General features: G+C 42.1%; 1 protein-coding gene across 1 annotated transcript in view; it reads left to right on the top strand.

Moving 5' to 3' along the window:
• Nucleotides 1-13,480, top strand: part of col27a1a (collagen, type XXVII, alpha 1a) — a 61,982-nt gene that overhangs the window by 22,986 nt on the left and 25,516 nt on the right. The window contains exons 8-13 of the mRNA XM_070925077.1: nt 4,038-4,082; nt 6,488-6,541; nt 7,059-7,103; nt 8,297-8,350; nt 9,149-9,193; nt 12,669-12,722. Coding sequence (XP_070781178.1) covers nt 4,038-4,082; nt 6,488-6,541; nt 7,059-7,103; nt 8,297-8,350; nt 9,149-9,193; nt 12,669-12,722 — 297 coding nt within the window. The remainder of the gene's footprint in view (nt 1-4,037; nt 4,083-6,487; nt 6,542-7,058; nt 7,104-8,296; nt 8,351-9,148; nt 9,194-12,668; nt 12,723-13,480) is intronic.

Genomic DNA, 13,480 nt, shown 5'->3' with positions numbered 1-13,480 from the left:
TTAAATGGAGAAAGCAGTAGTGCTTTGAACGTGTGATGGAAGAGTGTGACTTTACACCGTCAGACAAGCCAAGCATGTTCCGCTCTGTACAACATTTGTTCTACCAAGCAGATGTTGAATGGCTTTTCAGTATGGTAGCCAGGGTCAGGGAGAGGGGACACACTCAGGGCCAAACCTCAGCTACGAGGCCACATTACAAGCCACACGTCTCACCTTACTGTAGCCATCCTTCTCTCTTCTATGTCTATTCCCACAGCGAGTTGATCTGTCTGCTCTCTTCTTTTAGTCAGCCTTTTCTCTATCTGTCTTCCACACTACGACTGCTTTTTCTCCCTTAAAGCCAAGACATTCTGAACAGTGACATAGCTTTCAACTGCAGGGTTCTTACAGTTTCCGATCATCTAATTTACTTTCACATCTTTAAAAAGAAGTACTGGTCTGAGTACAGTCTGTGTTTGTATTTGTTATTATATTTATATATGTCTCAGTTTCCCTTTTAGGGTTAGTGTTTAGGGTTTGCAATTATCAATGGGTACCTAATCTTATTATGTCTATATGTTTTGGTAGATGTTTTCCTGCACATTTTTATAATTGCAGGAATAGTTTGACATTCTGGAAAACACCCTTATTCGCTTTCTTGCCAAGAGATTAATACGCCTCTCGTCAAACTACAGAGCCAGAGTGAGGATGCAGTTAGCATAGCTTAGCATAAAGATGTACTGCACAGGAAACTCCCAGTTAAACCAAAAACTGACCTATTTAAATGTTCTGTTTTTGTATGGATGAAACAAATGAGATGCAACAAGTTAGGTGGTTAGCTTTAGAGATGCTGGTAGTGTGGTGGTGTTGGAGAGAGCCAGGTTAGTTGTTTACCCCTGCTCCTAGTCTTTATGCTAAGCTAAGCTAATCGCCTCCTGTCTCGAGCGCTTTACCAAACAAACAGACTTGAGAGTGGTATTGAAAATGTTAGTTAAGCCTTTTTCACACATAGTCCCTGTAAATTACGGGAGTAACCTTTCAGGCACGGCTGAAATTATTTTCACTATTCGATATTTCACTCGGAAATGTTACTGAACATTTCAGGGATAGACTGCATGTGTGAAAGGGGGCTTTAGAGTGACACTATGGACTTAGACAACAGTCAACTAATCCATAAACACCCATGTAGACTGTTATGCTACATTCTGGGAAAATATGACTGTCTTGAGACACATTATGCTGAGTCCTTGTTTATAAGAAGTGCCTACATGTACATGTTTCACATATGTGCCTTACGACCATGTGTGACGATTTTAGGGTCAATGATAATCCTCATAGTGGATAGTCTAGTTGCTATTGCCGCCTAGTTTAGATTTTAAACAGATCATTTTCCTTTCAAACTGAGTCCAAACCATAGTTCTCCTAACAAGAACATCCTATGAATACAAAGTAGAATGATATACTGTAATTCCCCTACAAGGGCTAGACAGTTTATTAATCATACTCATTTCCTTCATTTATGCAAGACAGTTTATTGTACGACATTAATCTGTCTGAAGCTCCCCATGACCTGTTCCAAACCAAACTCTCTCCATTTAGCTCCTGCCCACTGTTTAAACTAACAAATCCACATGCTCATCATCATCGTAATTATGGGAGAATTCAAATCAACCATCATTTTCTTTGCATGTTTCACGAGAAGAACAACAACAAACCATTGCTCTGTCTTCCACCATGCTAGTAGTTCAACAGTGATACTGCATGCAAGCAAACATGCTGCTGATATTGCGGTTCAGACAGGGATGAGATGAGGGATGTTTTTCCGCTGGGTTGATTTCAACTAAATTGTCCGGTTAGGTTCATGCAGTTGTTTGTTACATCTGTGCCCGCCAGACATGTGTTCTGCTGCACATGCAGCACATGCATGGAGCCAGACGATTACTCGGAGCAATCATCTGGCTCCATGCTGTAGAGGGAATTTGGTGGGAGAGAGAGGTGGAAAGATGAAAGCAGAGATTAATGAGGTGCGTGGTATATTTCTGCTACCAGGGCGCTGTCCAGTGGAGGCAGACTGTGGAAGACACATATTCATCATTTGTGGTTGTAAACAGTTATGAGGCCTGTGCTCATTTGAACACCCACAAAGTGTGTGCGCAGGGTAGCCGGTAACGAGAAATGACATGTCATCTGCAGACACAATGTGTCTTTTATTTTATTTCTGCCTAAATGCGCTTAAAGTTCCCTGGGGCACTCCTTGGCTTGGGGTACTCACAGGGTGCTACTTGGGAGCTGCTGTAAATGAAAAGCATTCTGGTGGGTTTATCTGATTGAACACACATGCTCATTAAGCAAGTGACATTGTAAACACCGGTGGGCTGGTGGGAATGGTCGCTCTCATTAGCAAGCTCATAATGAGTGAGATAAGGATCTGAGATGGTCTAGCTGGGGTTGGGAGGCTATGGTTAATACCCAGGACCCACAGCGTGTTTGTGTGTGTGTGTGTGTGTGTGTGTGTGTGTGTGTGTGTGTGTGTGTGTGTGTGTGACTTGTGGACCTCACAGCATAGCTTGGGAACATAAGCCGCTACACATGTTTGTACTATAAGTAAGCCATGTAATGAAAGTGTACTCGTATCTTTGTGTGCACACATGTGCATATGTGTTTGCGTGCCGTGAGAATGGCGTCAGCTCACTACATCTCCTGAAAAGTAGAGAAATGGATGGAAAACAGAAATCAAGAAAAGAAAATCAGGCTAATGGCAACAGATGAACATTCAGATTCAGATTCATTTGTAAGAGTTCAATATTCAAGTGGAAATATTCAAAAGGTCACACACGGGCGCCATGTGTCTGCAAGTGCATCCATCCCTGTTCTCTCCACAACACTGCTTACCAATAGGGCTTTCACAAAAATATGGAAAACACGCACACGTTTCTGCTTGTGTTGCTGTGTTACGGCAGCGGCCTGTCAGCACCTGGTGACATCTCTGTTTGTTTAATGTGTATTACTCATGTATTTTGATCCCAACTCCAAGCGTCTCCTCCTAGTGGTCTTTTGATGATGTGCAACAGATGATGTAAGGTGATGGAGAACAGAGAATTTCCACAAGAGAAGAGCTTGGATTTGTGTTAGCTACAGAGAGAATGGCAAAATGTTTAAGGATTAGGTCTGTGATGGAAAACGTAACTAAAATATATAACTATAATATTGCAAAACAAACGTATTGTTGACACAGCTGCTGTACCTATTTAAGTATTGAAAGTGGAGCACAATGCTGACAGTGGCAGTTCAAAGTGCTGGTATGAAGGTGTAAGCCAGTGAGAGTGATCATGTAACATAATGAGAAGAGGGATGCTGTGTCCTCTTCCCCTGCTGCAGTCAGAAGACAGGGCTAAAGGATGGTTTACAGGAACTCAGGGAGTCTTGGCTTGGTACTCTAGAGCTGTGGTTTAGGAAAACGGGACAACAGGAGTCTTTCCTTTCTTTGCCCCTCTGTTTTTACTTTGCTTTTTTCCCCTCTTTCCGTTCCTTTCTCTCTTGCTCTCTCACTCCATCAAACTGTGGTCTGGAGAGGCATGTCTTCCCACCTTTGATTTAGTTCTTCTCCGCTCTTTGTTGGGGGTCCGTGTTGCTGGAGTCAGCAGAACTGTAGAAAAGCACTATGTCAGGCTGTCTTCAGTGTTGTAGTCTGCTCTGCAGGCTGAGGGAGGGACCTGCTATCTGACTCAAACAGGAAGGCATTTATATCCTCAACATGCCATGATCCTGGCACGGCCTCCCCAAGCACCATTTCTCAGTGAACACGGCCAGTGGAAAGTCTGATCCTTTGACAGAAGGGCAGATTGATTCCTTGCATATGGCACCGAAGGTGTCTGCCGGTGCTGCTATCGTTAACATGCATATTTTACTTTGCACAAAACTCCACTTGACATTACCACACCAGTGCTTGTCAGGTTTTTCCTCGTCTGTGACCTGTTTCAGAATGTGTGTGTTTTTTCTCACCTCTCCATTATTTTATGCCTCAGCTCACCTCCTATGTCTCATGTTTGTCTCTTTAGGGACAGAAAGGTTACCCTGGTCCACCTGGACTCCCTGGAGAGCCTGTAAGTATCTTTCTTCACTTCATAGATACCTTTTTCCATGGCTTTGATTTCCTTACACTTCCATTAATCACACACTCTCCACAACATTCCCACATCTTGCAACTCATGCCAAGATGATGTAATGTTGTTCTATAATATTTTATTTTACAGTTGCATCCCTCTATCTGATGCACACCACTTTGCATGTACTTCATGCATTTGCCTTCATGAGTGTCTTCGTAATGTTTTGCTCCTATGGTGTCCACCATCAAGGCCCTTATCGATGACTAATCCCTCGTATTCTCACATCTCACCTCATTCTTTAAAAGCCCAGCCATCGTCCACTCAGTCTGTGTGTGTGTGTGTGTGTGTGTGTGTGTGTGTGTGTGTGTGTGCTTGTGTGAGCGCACCAAGCATGCCTGCAGGGTAGCCAGATTAGATTAGCTTGTTATGAAGCACTGGTGAGGACAGACATCTGGCCAAAGTGCTGTGCTGCAGCGATGCTCTCCAGGATATCAGAAAGCGATGCCAAAGAGAGAGAAAATAGAGAGAAGAGAAACAGGAGCAAGCCAACTAGGCCAACAGTGACACAGTCACGGCTATTACACTGCAGCTTTGGAGAAAGTTTTCCTTTGTCTGACTTTCTTTCTCTGGACCGCTTGTCGCTTGTTCAGTCTACTGCATTTTACCTCGATGCTCTCTTAATCTCAGGCGTGTATTTCATTTATTTTATAGTCTCTTCCTCCTCTATCTGTCCCCCTTTCTTTAAACTGAGGAAATCAGTTCAATTAACTTTTTTATTCTGCTGCTACAAATGGGAGGAGACATGACTCTGGCTGTATAGTCCAGCCCAAAAGGACTATTTTAAGTATGGAGCATCCAACCTCGTGTCCAGAGCTATTTTCAGTCGGGCTGGGTCTTACTACTGTTGGTATTAAGGAAAGGCCTTAGTCATGGAAAGCAGAGTGGAACATTCTCCTCATTGTCACACAGTTTTAAGCAAGTCCCCATTCTCTGGGTGACGTCAGCAGCACAGGGAGTTCCCGCACTACTCATCTCGGAGAAGGAGTACTTCTTCTCTCTCATCGTCATGTCCTTCCACTCTGTCCATCCTCAAACGCCCCCCACTTTCCCACAGAGCTGCTGCTGATGATCGTGGCTCTAGCTTTGAGTCTGAGTCACTGCAGCACCAGTGACAGAGTATTAAGCACAACTGCTTGGCAGTGTGGACTCTACGGCTGTTGAGAGCAAAGGCCAGCTGGTATGCATGAAGTGTTGATGACTCTTTGTTACTGTAATACACCATGGGCCGTGGTCAGAGCCCCTCCTCACTGCCGTCCAGTTAAACATCCAAACCTCACTCAGCTAAATTCTTGTCTGGTTTTAACTGGCTTCATTATGAACTATATTTATCCAAGAGAGGCTGCGCATGGCTGCACGTCTGGAGTGTGTCAAAGGAAGTTATACATGAACAATGCGAATGTTGGACATAACCTGCTCCTGTGTGTGTGTTAGTTATGCTTACTCACACACACATAAACCAAACTCTTAATTAGCTTCTATGGTCTATACACAGACCACATCTGAAAAAGTGTGTTAGACCAAAAGAACTTAGCAGTAACCATGAGTCCTGGTATCCAACAGATATACTTGGTAGGAGTGGGCGATATGCAGTGGTGGAATTTTTACTCATGTACTGTATTCAAGTACCAATTTGAGGTACATGCTGCTACCCCACTACAACTACTTTTTGCTCCACTACATTAATTTAACAGTTAATATTTTGTATACAAAACCTATGATCATTTTATAAAATATTATGCATTGTTCTAAATTAAAGTACATGACAATATGTACATTTTTTTTTACTTAAATTACTTTACTTTATTATTTATTAAATCGTTTATCAGGGTACATGCATTTTGATATCGCAATATTGATGTATAGGGATATAGTGATTTCTTTTCATTTTATTTCCGTTGAGAGTTTTATAGATAAAATAACTAGATTGGATTTAAAGATTAAGATAGATGAATGTATAGAATGAACAATAAACCAATTGGATAATGATAATAAGAAGGGGTTATATGCGTATATGTATAGATATATATACAGCATTTAAACATTCTCATGTTTCTCAAACATTCTCAAACTCAACTAATACAACTAGAGATAATAAAGGGATAACTAGTAGGTAGTGCATGAGCTAACTGTGCTCTCAACACAAAAGTCCACTTTTACGTAAAGCAAACGCATTCATCTCCTCATTGTACAGTAGTTGGCTCTATTAACTGTAGTGCGTATTCTCTGCTACTGTATGTCTTCCTCTCTGAAACTGTCCATAATAGCCTGCATGTGAGTTTGTGTTCCTGTAATTTCACCCACCCAACCCCCCGCCTCTCTCTCCCTTTCTCCTCTCTCTGCAGGGAGAGCAAGGTCCAGTCGGAAGCCCAGGTGCCAAAGGTTATCCTGGCAGGCAGGTGCAGTAAATCCTCTGCTGTGACTGGTACAGTTGTAGTCAGGGCCATAGTAAGGGCAGAGGGCCAAGTGGAATAAGGTTATGTTGAACAGCTGACTTGGAGGAAAATATTTGGAATATTAAAAAAAAGTGGTCCAAGTGAAACATACCACGATACTGATACATGATACAGCCTCATAAATTACAATGAAGCTGAATTTCACAGCTACTGTATTGGAGTTATACTCCTGTACAACAGAGACAGGAGTGCCTGTTATTGTGTCCAGTATGTGGACTAATAATTCATGAACTAAATTAATTGAATACATTATTACATTTTAAACAATCTGGTGGCATTTAAAATGTGTTTGCAAGTCATGTGGATGTATTTTATCACCTCATTTTATTGTAAGTTGCAGTCTTTGGCCTGCCACTTCTTAATGATGAATAATGATGATGCACAAACACATTCACAAACACATTATTTCAGGTATAAACAGCTGAACCACTAAAATAAAGTTCCTCTCTTTGTTTTTCAGGGTTTACCAGGGCCTATAGGACCAGTGGGGCCTAAAGGCGTTCGGGTAAGTTAACTGAGCCTCTTTAATTCAAATGTACTGCTCAAGTTTGATTTTATCAGTCTAAACTACTGACAATGGTGCTTTGACAGGACCTGTGAGTGTGTTTACAGGCAAGGCGGTCAGCCTGACAGCTTTCTGACACTTTTTATTACGTAATATTTACAGAAGGAGGCTATAAATCTCAGTTAAAACATGCCGAAAGTTGTTTAATTAAAGGTTGCAAACTAGTGGTATGTTGTGCTGTAAACCTGTTGTTGCATGAGAACATGTGTGTGTGCACCTGGATGCAACAACATCCAAGTGCTTGAATGTGTGAAAGCATGCATGCACCAGCGTCCACCTCTGCACACATACATACACTCAACCAGTGTGTGCCACTATTAATAGTTTGCTAAACTTAGGAGCCTTTACTTGTAATGTAAACATTGTATTACTGTATACAGACAGACAGACTGGCTGTTGATAAGCCTCCGCGTACAAACACGCACCCTTAAGGTACACAAACAAAGAAACGCACACTCATGGACACAAACAGTGATTTTTATGTTGCGTTCCAATAAAGGTTCTTTATCAGCTCCCCTTGGCTGCTCTGAAGCCTCCCCTGCCCCCACTGGCTGGAATTTCCTGTTTAAGCTCCGTATGAGGCCCTGCTGTCTTAAGGAGGCATTCTAGTCCTCTCTCTCTCTCTCTCTCTCTCTCTCTCTCACTGAGCCACCTTTCCAAATATTCTGCTTTCTCTTGCAGCATACTCCATATTGTGCACACTCAACTCCTTTCTCGCCTGAAAGTAGCATCCAGCTGTTCCTCCAGGGTTCAACTGTCGTGGTGTTTGTGCCTGTTTTCCTCTGTGTGTGTGTGTGTCTCCCCCCTGTACCGACAGCTCAGTCTGATGTCCTGGCTATCTACAGAGATCCCTGGAGTGAGGGTATGTGCCCTTGGACTACATCGTGGAAGCCAGCACCATGCAGTCCATGGGCATATACACTTGCCTCATGGCTTGGTTCTTCATGGAATCCCACCCTATCTATCCATGCTGGTCCGTCGGCTCCTGAAACCCAGCCCTAGAGCCAATGGGAGTTGCTGTTCTTCCTGCTGCTTTTACGGGCGTCCAAACACTCACATCCCGTATTCCTCCTCTCTCCTCTTCTTCCTGTTGCCCTCTCTCCTCTCCTCTCCTCTCCTCTCCTCTCCTGCAGGGTTTCATTGGAATCCCGGGGCTTTTTGGCCTTCCTGGGCCTGATGGCGAAAGAGTGAGTTCTTGTCAAATGTGTATTTTCTCTCAATCAGTCAATAATTACAAAAATGCACAGTGACCAACTGAACCCAGCTAATGGCCCTATGAGATGATAACAGTGCATCTCTTGCCATTTCATTCAGCTGTCTTGTTGTTGTTACAACGCGGGAAACAGTCCCCAGCTGTCCGAGATGCTGCTGTATAAGGCTGTGTGGGAGTGTTGATGACTCATATGATAAAAGCCCCCTCTTAGAGCCTTTGAACTGCCTGAACTCATCAAGGCCTCCTCCTTCTGTACAGCCTCTAAAACATGGAGCGATTAGCCTACTTATGACATGCTCCAGGGGGTTGCATCAGCGCAGGCCAGGCTGTAATCAGGACCTCTCCAGCCAGCCAGCCAGCCAGCCAGCCAGCGAGATGTCTCACACCTTAGCTGCACACAACAGTCGGTGTCTGCCTGTCTTCTCCCACGAGAAACTGGTGTTTATTTAACATATATATGTATGAGATGGAGGCTTAAATCCCTCATGATAGGCTGGGAAAATGTTGGAAAGGCTGCAGTCAGCTGTTCCTCACATCTGTTAAAGAAGGAGTTGAGAGAAACTCACAGTTATGGCTTTTTAATTACATGTTTTGGACTTCAATCAGTTATGCCCTAGAGTGTTATGCTTCAGTTTTGATATGGTTTTTACATAATGTCTGTCTTTCTCTTTTTTCTTTGTTTTTCTGTCTTTTTTCCACTAACCCTTTCCTTTCTCTCCTTCTGCTTTGTTTTCTATTCCACCTCTCTGCTCTCTCTTGTTTGGATTTTCAGGGCATTCCTGGCGAACCAGGGAAGAGGGGCAAGATGGGTAGGCCGGTAAAGTTTTGTCTCAACATACTTTACAGATAATCTTTCCAAAGTGTGATGAATTGTGCTGGGAGTGTTATTGGTTGGCTGTGAATGTATCATCTGTTGTTAATGACTTTTGAATGATAAGTGTTCTGGAGATAGTGACATTCAAATCAATATTTGAGTTATTATTTTGAATATAGATCTTCATGCTGCATGCTCACAACCCCACTCAAACGATATAAATGATATAAATTAGCATTACTAGGAAAGTCATTCTTCTATTTGGGTCATATCGAGAGCTTTTGGTGCTAGGACTCCAACACCTACACATGTGAAGATTTACAAGGTCTGCATTTACGTCATTGTTTGAGTCAGCTCAGTATTTCCATGGCTGTTGGAAGGGTTAACTGCAGCCTGAGTACTGTGAAGTCCCACCAGCCGCACATCGGGGTCTTGGATGCAACAAGAAAAAGCCTTTTGTTGCAATAAAGGGCTTTTTTTGCCCCCCCATCCCCCCACCCAACATGGAGCCAAGCCATTGGTTCTGTTGTGTGTGTCAGATAGTGTTCAGAGTCAGTTTGACAGAGTGTTTCAGAAAGAGTGTGTAACCATGAAACGCACTGCTGAGATCATTCTGCAGCTGTTGCTTATTGGCTTTTCAGTAAATAAGGCATTTATAGACCAAAACGTCTGAACACACGCAAGCCAGTGTTCGCTTAGTGTGAGGTTTTGAGAACTGCACCTTATTCTGTAATTAGACAAATGTTTAGGAAGTAGCTGTGGATGCAAATTCGCTATGATAGCGATTTTCGTGTAGTGTGTTTGTGTGTGTTCTCCCCACTGGAATACAGCTGCATGATTCACTTTTTAAGGCGCATTTCTGCAGCAACAACCTTGTTAAGAGCGTATCACAGTTTTGGCACAGATCATGCAAAACTAAGTAAACTACAGTATTCATGTGGAAGTGCTGTCATCACAGATTGGTCTTTTCCCACTCAACGGACGGTTTTATGACAGCAGCAGCACTGCTTCTCAAGGCCGAAAAGAAAAAAATGGAAATGTATGACAATCCGCAACATTGTTTATGCATATTTATACTAAAGAGCATTGTCCTGAGCCCTTTAATTTTGATTTTCAAGTTCTGTAAAAGGCCATTTTAGCTTCTACAGTCCATTATAACTGACCCGTAAATGTGACTGGAAAACACACATATCATCATCGCCGTCATCTGTGCTCCTGCATGGAAAATGGAAAGCAAGGACACTTACGAGATGATCCCTGAGAGAACATCGCTCTCCTCCTTGATGGAGGAGAAAGAACAGAAGAAGCACCTGAACCGAAGCCAGACATTTTATTGGCTTTAACCACAGAGCTTGTACTCTGTCGAGGAAACACACACACACGCACACAGTTTGCCATGCACCAAAGACTGATGAGGGAACAGATATATCTAAAACAGTGGAGACATTTGAAAAGTTTCCGTAATGCGTCAGCCAACAGTTCTGTATTTCAACATAACGTTTTGTTTTTTTTGGCATATTATTGTTTGGGGTTTGGCTTTGTTTGTCTTCTTGAGGTTGTCTTTATCAGGTTCATCAGTTGCAGTTCTTTCACATCAACCAGTATCTGACAGTGAGTGCTGCTACTGTGTGTTACTTAATCTTGAGGCTGAAGAACAGGGTTCTCTGACATCAAGTAAAAGCAGAGATACACCAAAGGCTCGTTCGGCTCTCCTCAAAGGCTGTTTTTAAGTGCTGTTCTTGGCAAAGCTACGTTTCCCACATTTGTCCTTCGTTTGTACGACAGCGGTGACAGCTGTGTGATTCATCCTTTGGGTCATTGTCATGCTTCATAGATTTCTGTTGCACTTGTGCTTCCCCCCGTGCGCTCAATTTCTTTGTACAATAAGCAGTCTCATGCACTCTTTTGGGGGGGATCCCAAATGTCCTCCAATAGCTTAGTGGGAACAGAAAAGAGCTTTTTCTTACACTGTACAATTACAGCATTTAGTGTAGTTATGATCGCGTCATTGACCTGATGTGACGGTAGAATGACGGGTAGGTGAACATTTACATACCCTCAGTAACAACGATTTATTATTGTTTGAATATGAAGTCTAAATATCCAAATTATCCCAGATCCCAAAAATATAAACTGCAAACTCAAGAGTTACATTTAGTCAGCAGATTTTATTTCTAAGGCGAGCCAGAGAAATAAATATACACACTGTATATCTAAAACATCTCTACTATTACAAAAATATCTGCCATTATCTGGAGGTATCTAGAGTAATTAACATTTTGAAACAATGTGTTTAGGCCACAATAGCAGAACTTGGCCATTTTGAGTGTTTCTTTATGGTCGGGGGTTTAAGATACATTGGCACCCGGGCTTTCTGCAGATGTGGTTTCTCTTTTCAGCACCACCAACTGTTAGCATAGCTCAGATTAGCGTCCCGCTTACTGCTAAATGGACAGAGTAATTACTTGGCTGCTGGTCTCTCTTGTTGCATTTAGAAAGTGTACTCAGCCCAAGTAGAGCAGTTGACTGTCCACACCCTACAGCTGATAGATTTAATGCGTATAATGGGACCATTATGCTCTTATTTTGTACATATTTCAGATTACTTTATGTCTAATGTTATGTTTGACTCAGTAAAATTGTTATAACTGCTGTGCAATTACAGTAGCAGCACTTTTGGCTGTGAAACAGTCAGTGGTATTTTCTGAAAATTGCTCTATAAATTTGACTCTATGGTTAAAGACATAATGATTTATACACCCTCCTCCAATGAAAACCATTTTTGTCATATTTAACAATGAGTTTCTTTAGTTTTGTATTTGAGGAATGTGTTTTTGGTATTACTGCAGCAGTTTTTGCACAATCAATGCAATTAGAATTCAATTTAACTTTGTTTACTGTGCATTACAATGGCTATAACCAAAATAGGTTTACACTAACAATAGATTAAATTACTACTTTTATGTGATTAGAGTCACTCATGGTGATGAACCCACAAAGGAATATCACCAACTCTGCAGCTCCCGTCAGCTTTATAGCCTCTTTCAGCTGTTTTGGTTTTCTGGTCCGTAACTTTACTGTTTTGTTTCACTGTTAGTGCTCTCATAGTTTCGTTTTTAGATACTGCAGGCAGACATTTTCGTCAAAAAAGCTCTTAAAAACTGTATGCGATCTGCCCAGCACCAAACAGCAAACAGACAAAGTTAGCAAGTAGCTGGTGAACATAGTGGCGCATTTAGCAGCATATTTCCTTCAGGAGTTGGTGGAGCTGAAAAGGAGAATACATATATAAATAGATGGTGATGATATATCATTGTTGTGCTCTCAACTTGTTTCCGCTGTCCCAAAGTGGCCAAATTACAGGGGTAATAAAGAAGACAGTGTTTATATAAAGCAACTTTAAATGTATTTGGTGTCTGAGTTTGATTGTCACTGTTTGTGTGCAGCAGAACATAAAAGCTACTCTCTTTGTCCTCAGGGGTTTCCAGGGGACTTTGGGGAGAGAGGACCACCTGGACCAGACGGAGAGCCAGTATGTCACACACTCAGTTACTCACAGTCACACACTCAGTTACTTAAATACATAACCAATCCACGTGCTCACACACACAAACACACAGCCCTCCCACACACACACACACACACACACACACACACACACACACACACACACACAAAGTGAGAGCAGTGGTTTCACTCACACACCCACCCCCCTGGTGTTTTAGTACTGACATTTTGGCAGCGCTGGTGAGTAAATCATCTGGCAGTCTAGCAGTTTGCCTCTGTTTTATTTGAAGTTAGTTTTTTGCTCCGGACAAGCTTTACTGCTGTATTTAATTTGATCCCATGCCTCCTCTGTTGTAGATAATTTTACTTGGCACTCGTTTTCAAAAACCTGCAGTATTAAGGGGGGACCAGTTAGCTGGCCTGGCGTTCAAATGCAACCTTTTCCATTCACCAATGTAAACTGGCCACCAACACACACATACAGTTATTAGGAGGTGATATCCAAGAATAATAAATGATGTCACAGAATGTCGTTTTGAGTAATTGTTCCCAATTAAGAGATGATAGGTCAGCAAAGACTGTTTGCTAGGCTGTAGCATGCCTATATCCATATGGAAAGCATCACATTACTTAATCTTTCAATTTTCACTATTTGTAGATATTCATTGTCATTCTGACAAATGTAGCACTTCATCAGTCAGAGTGGAAAGCTCTAAAATAAAAACATAAACGCATCAGCAAGTTGCTCTTTAACAAACTCTAAAATACATAATAAACATAAAG

Source organism: Enoplosus armatus, chromosome 18 (assembly GCF_043641665.1).
Source record: "Enoplosus armatus isolate fEnoArm2 chromosome 18, fEnoArm2.hap1, whole genome shotgun sequence".
NCBI lineage: Eukaryota > Metazoa > Chordata > Actinopteri > Centrarchiformes > Enoplosidae > Enoplosus > Enoplosus armatus.
This window is presented reverse-complemented; position numbering and strand designations above follow the sequence as displayed.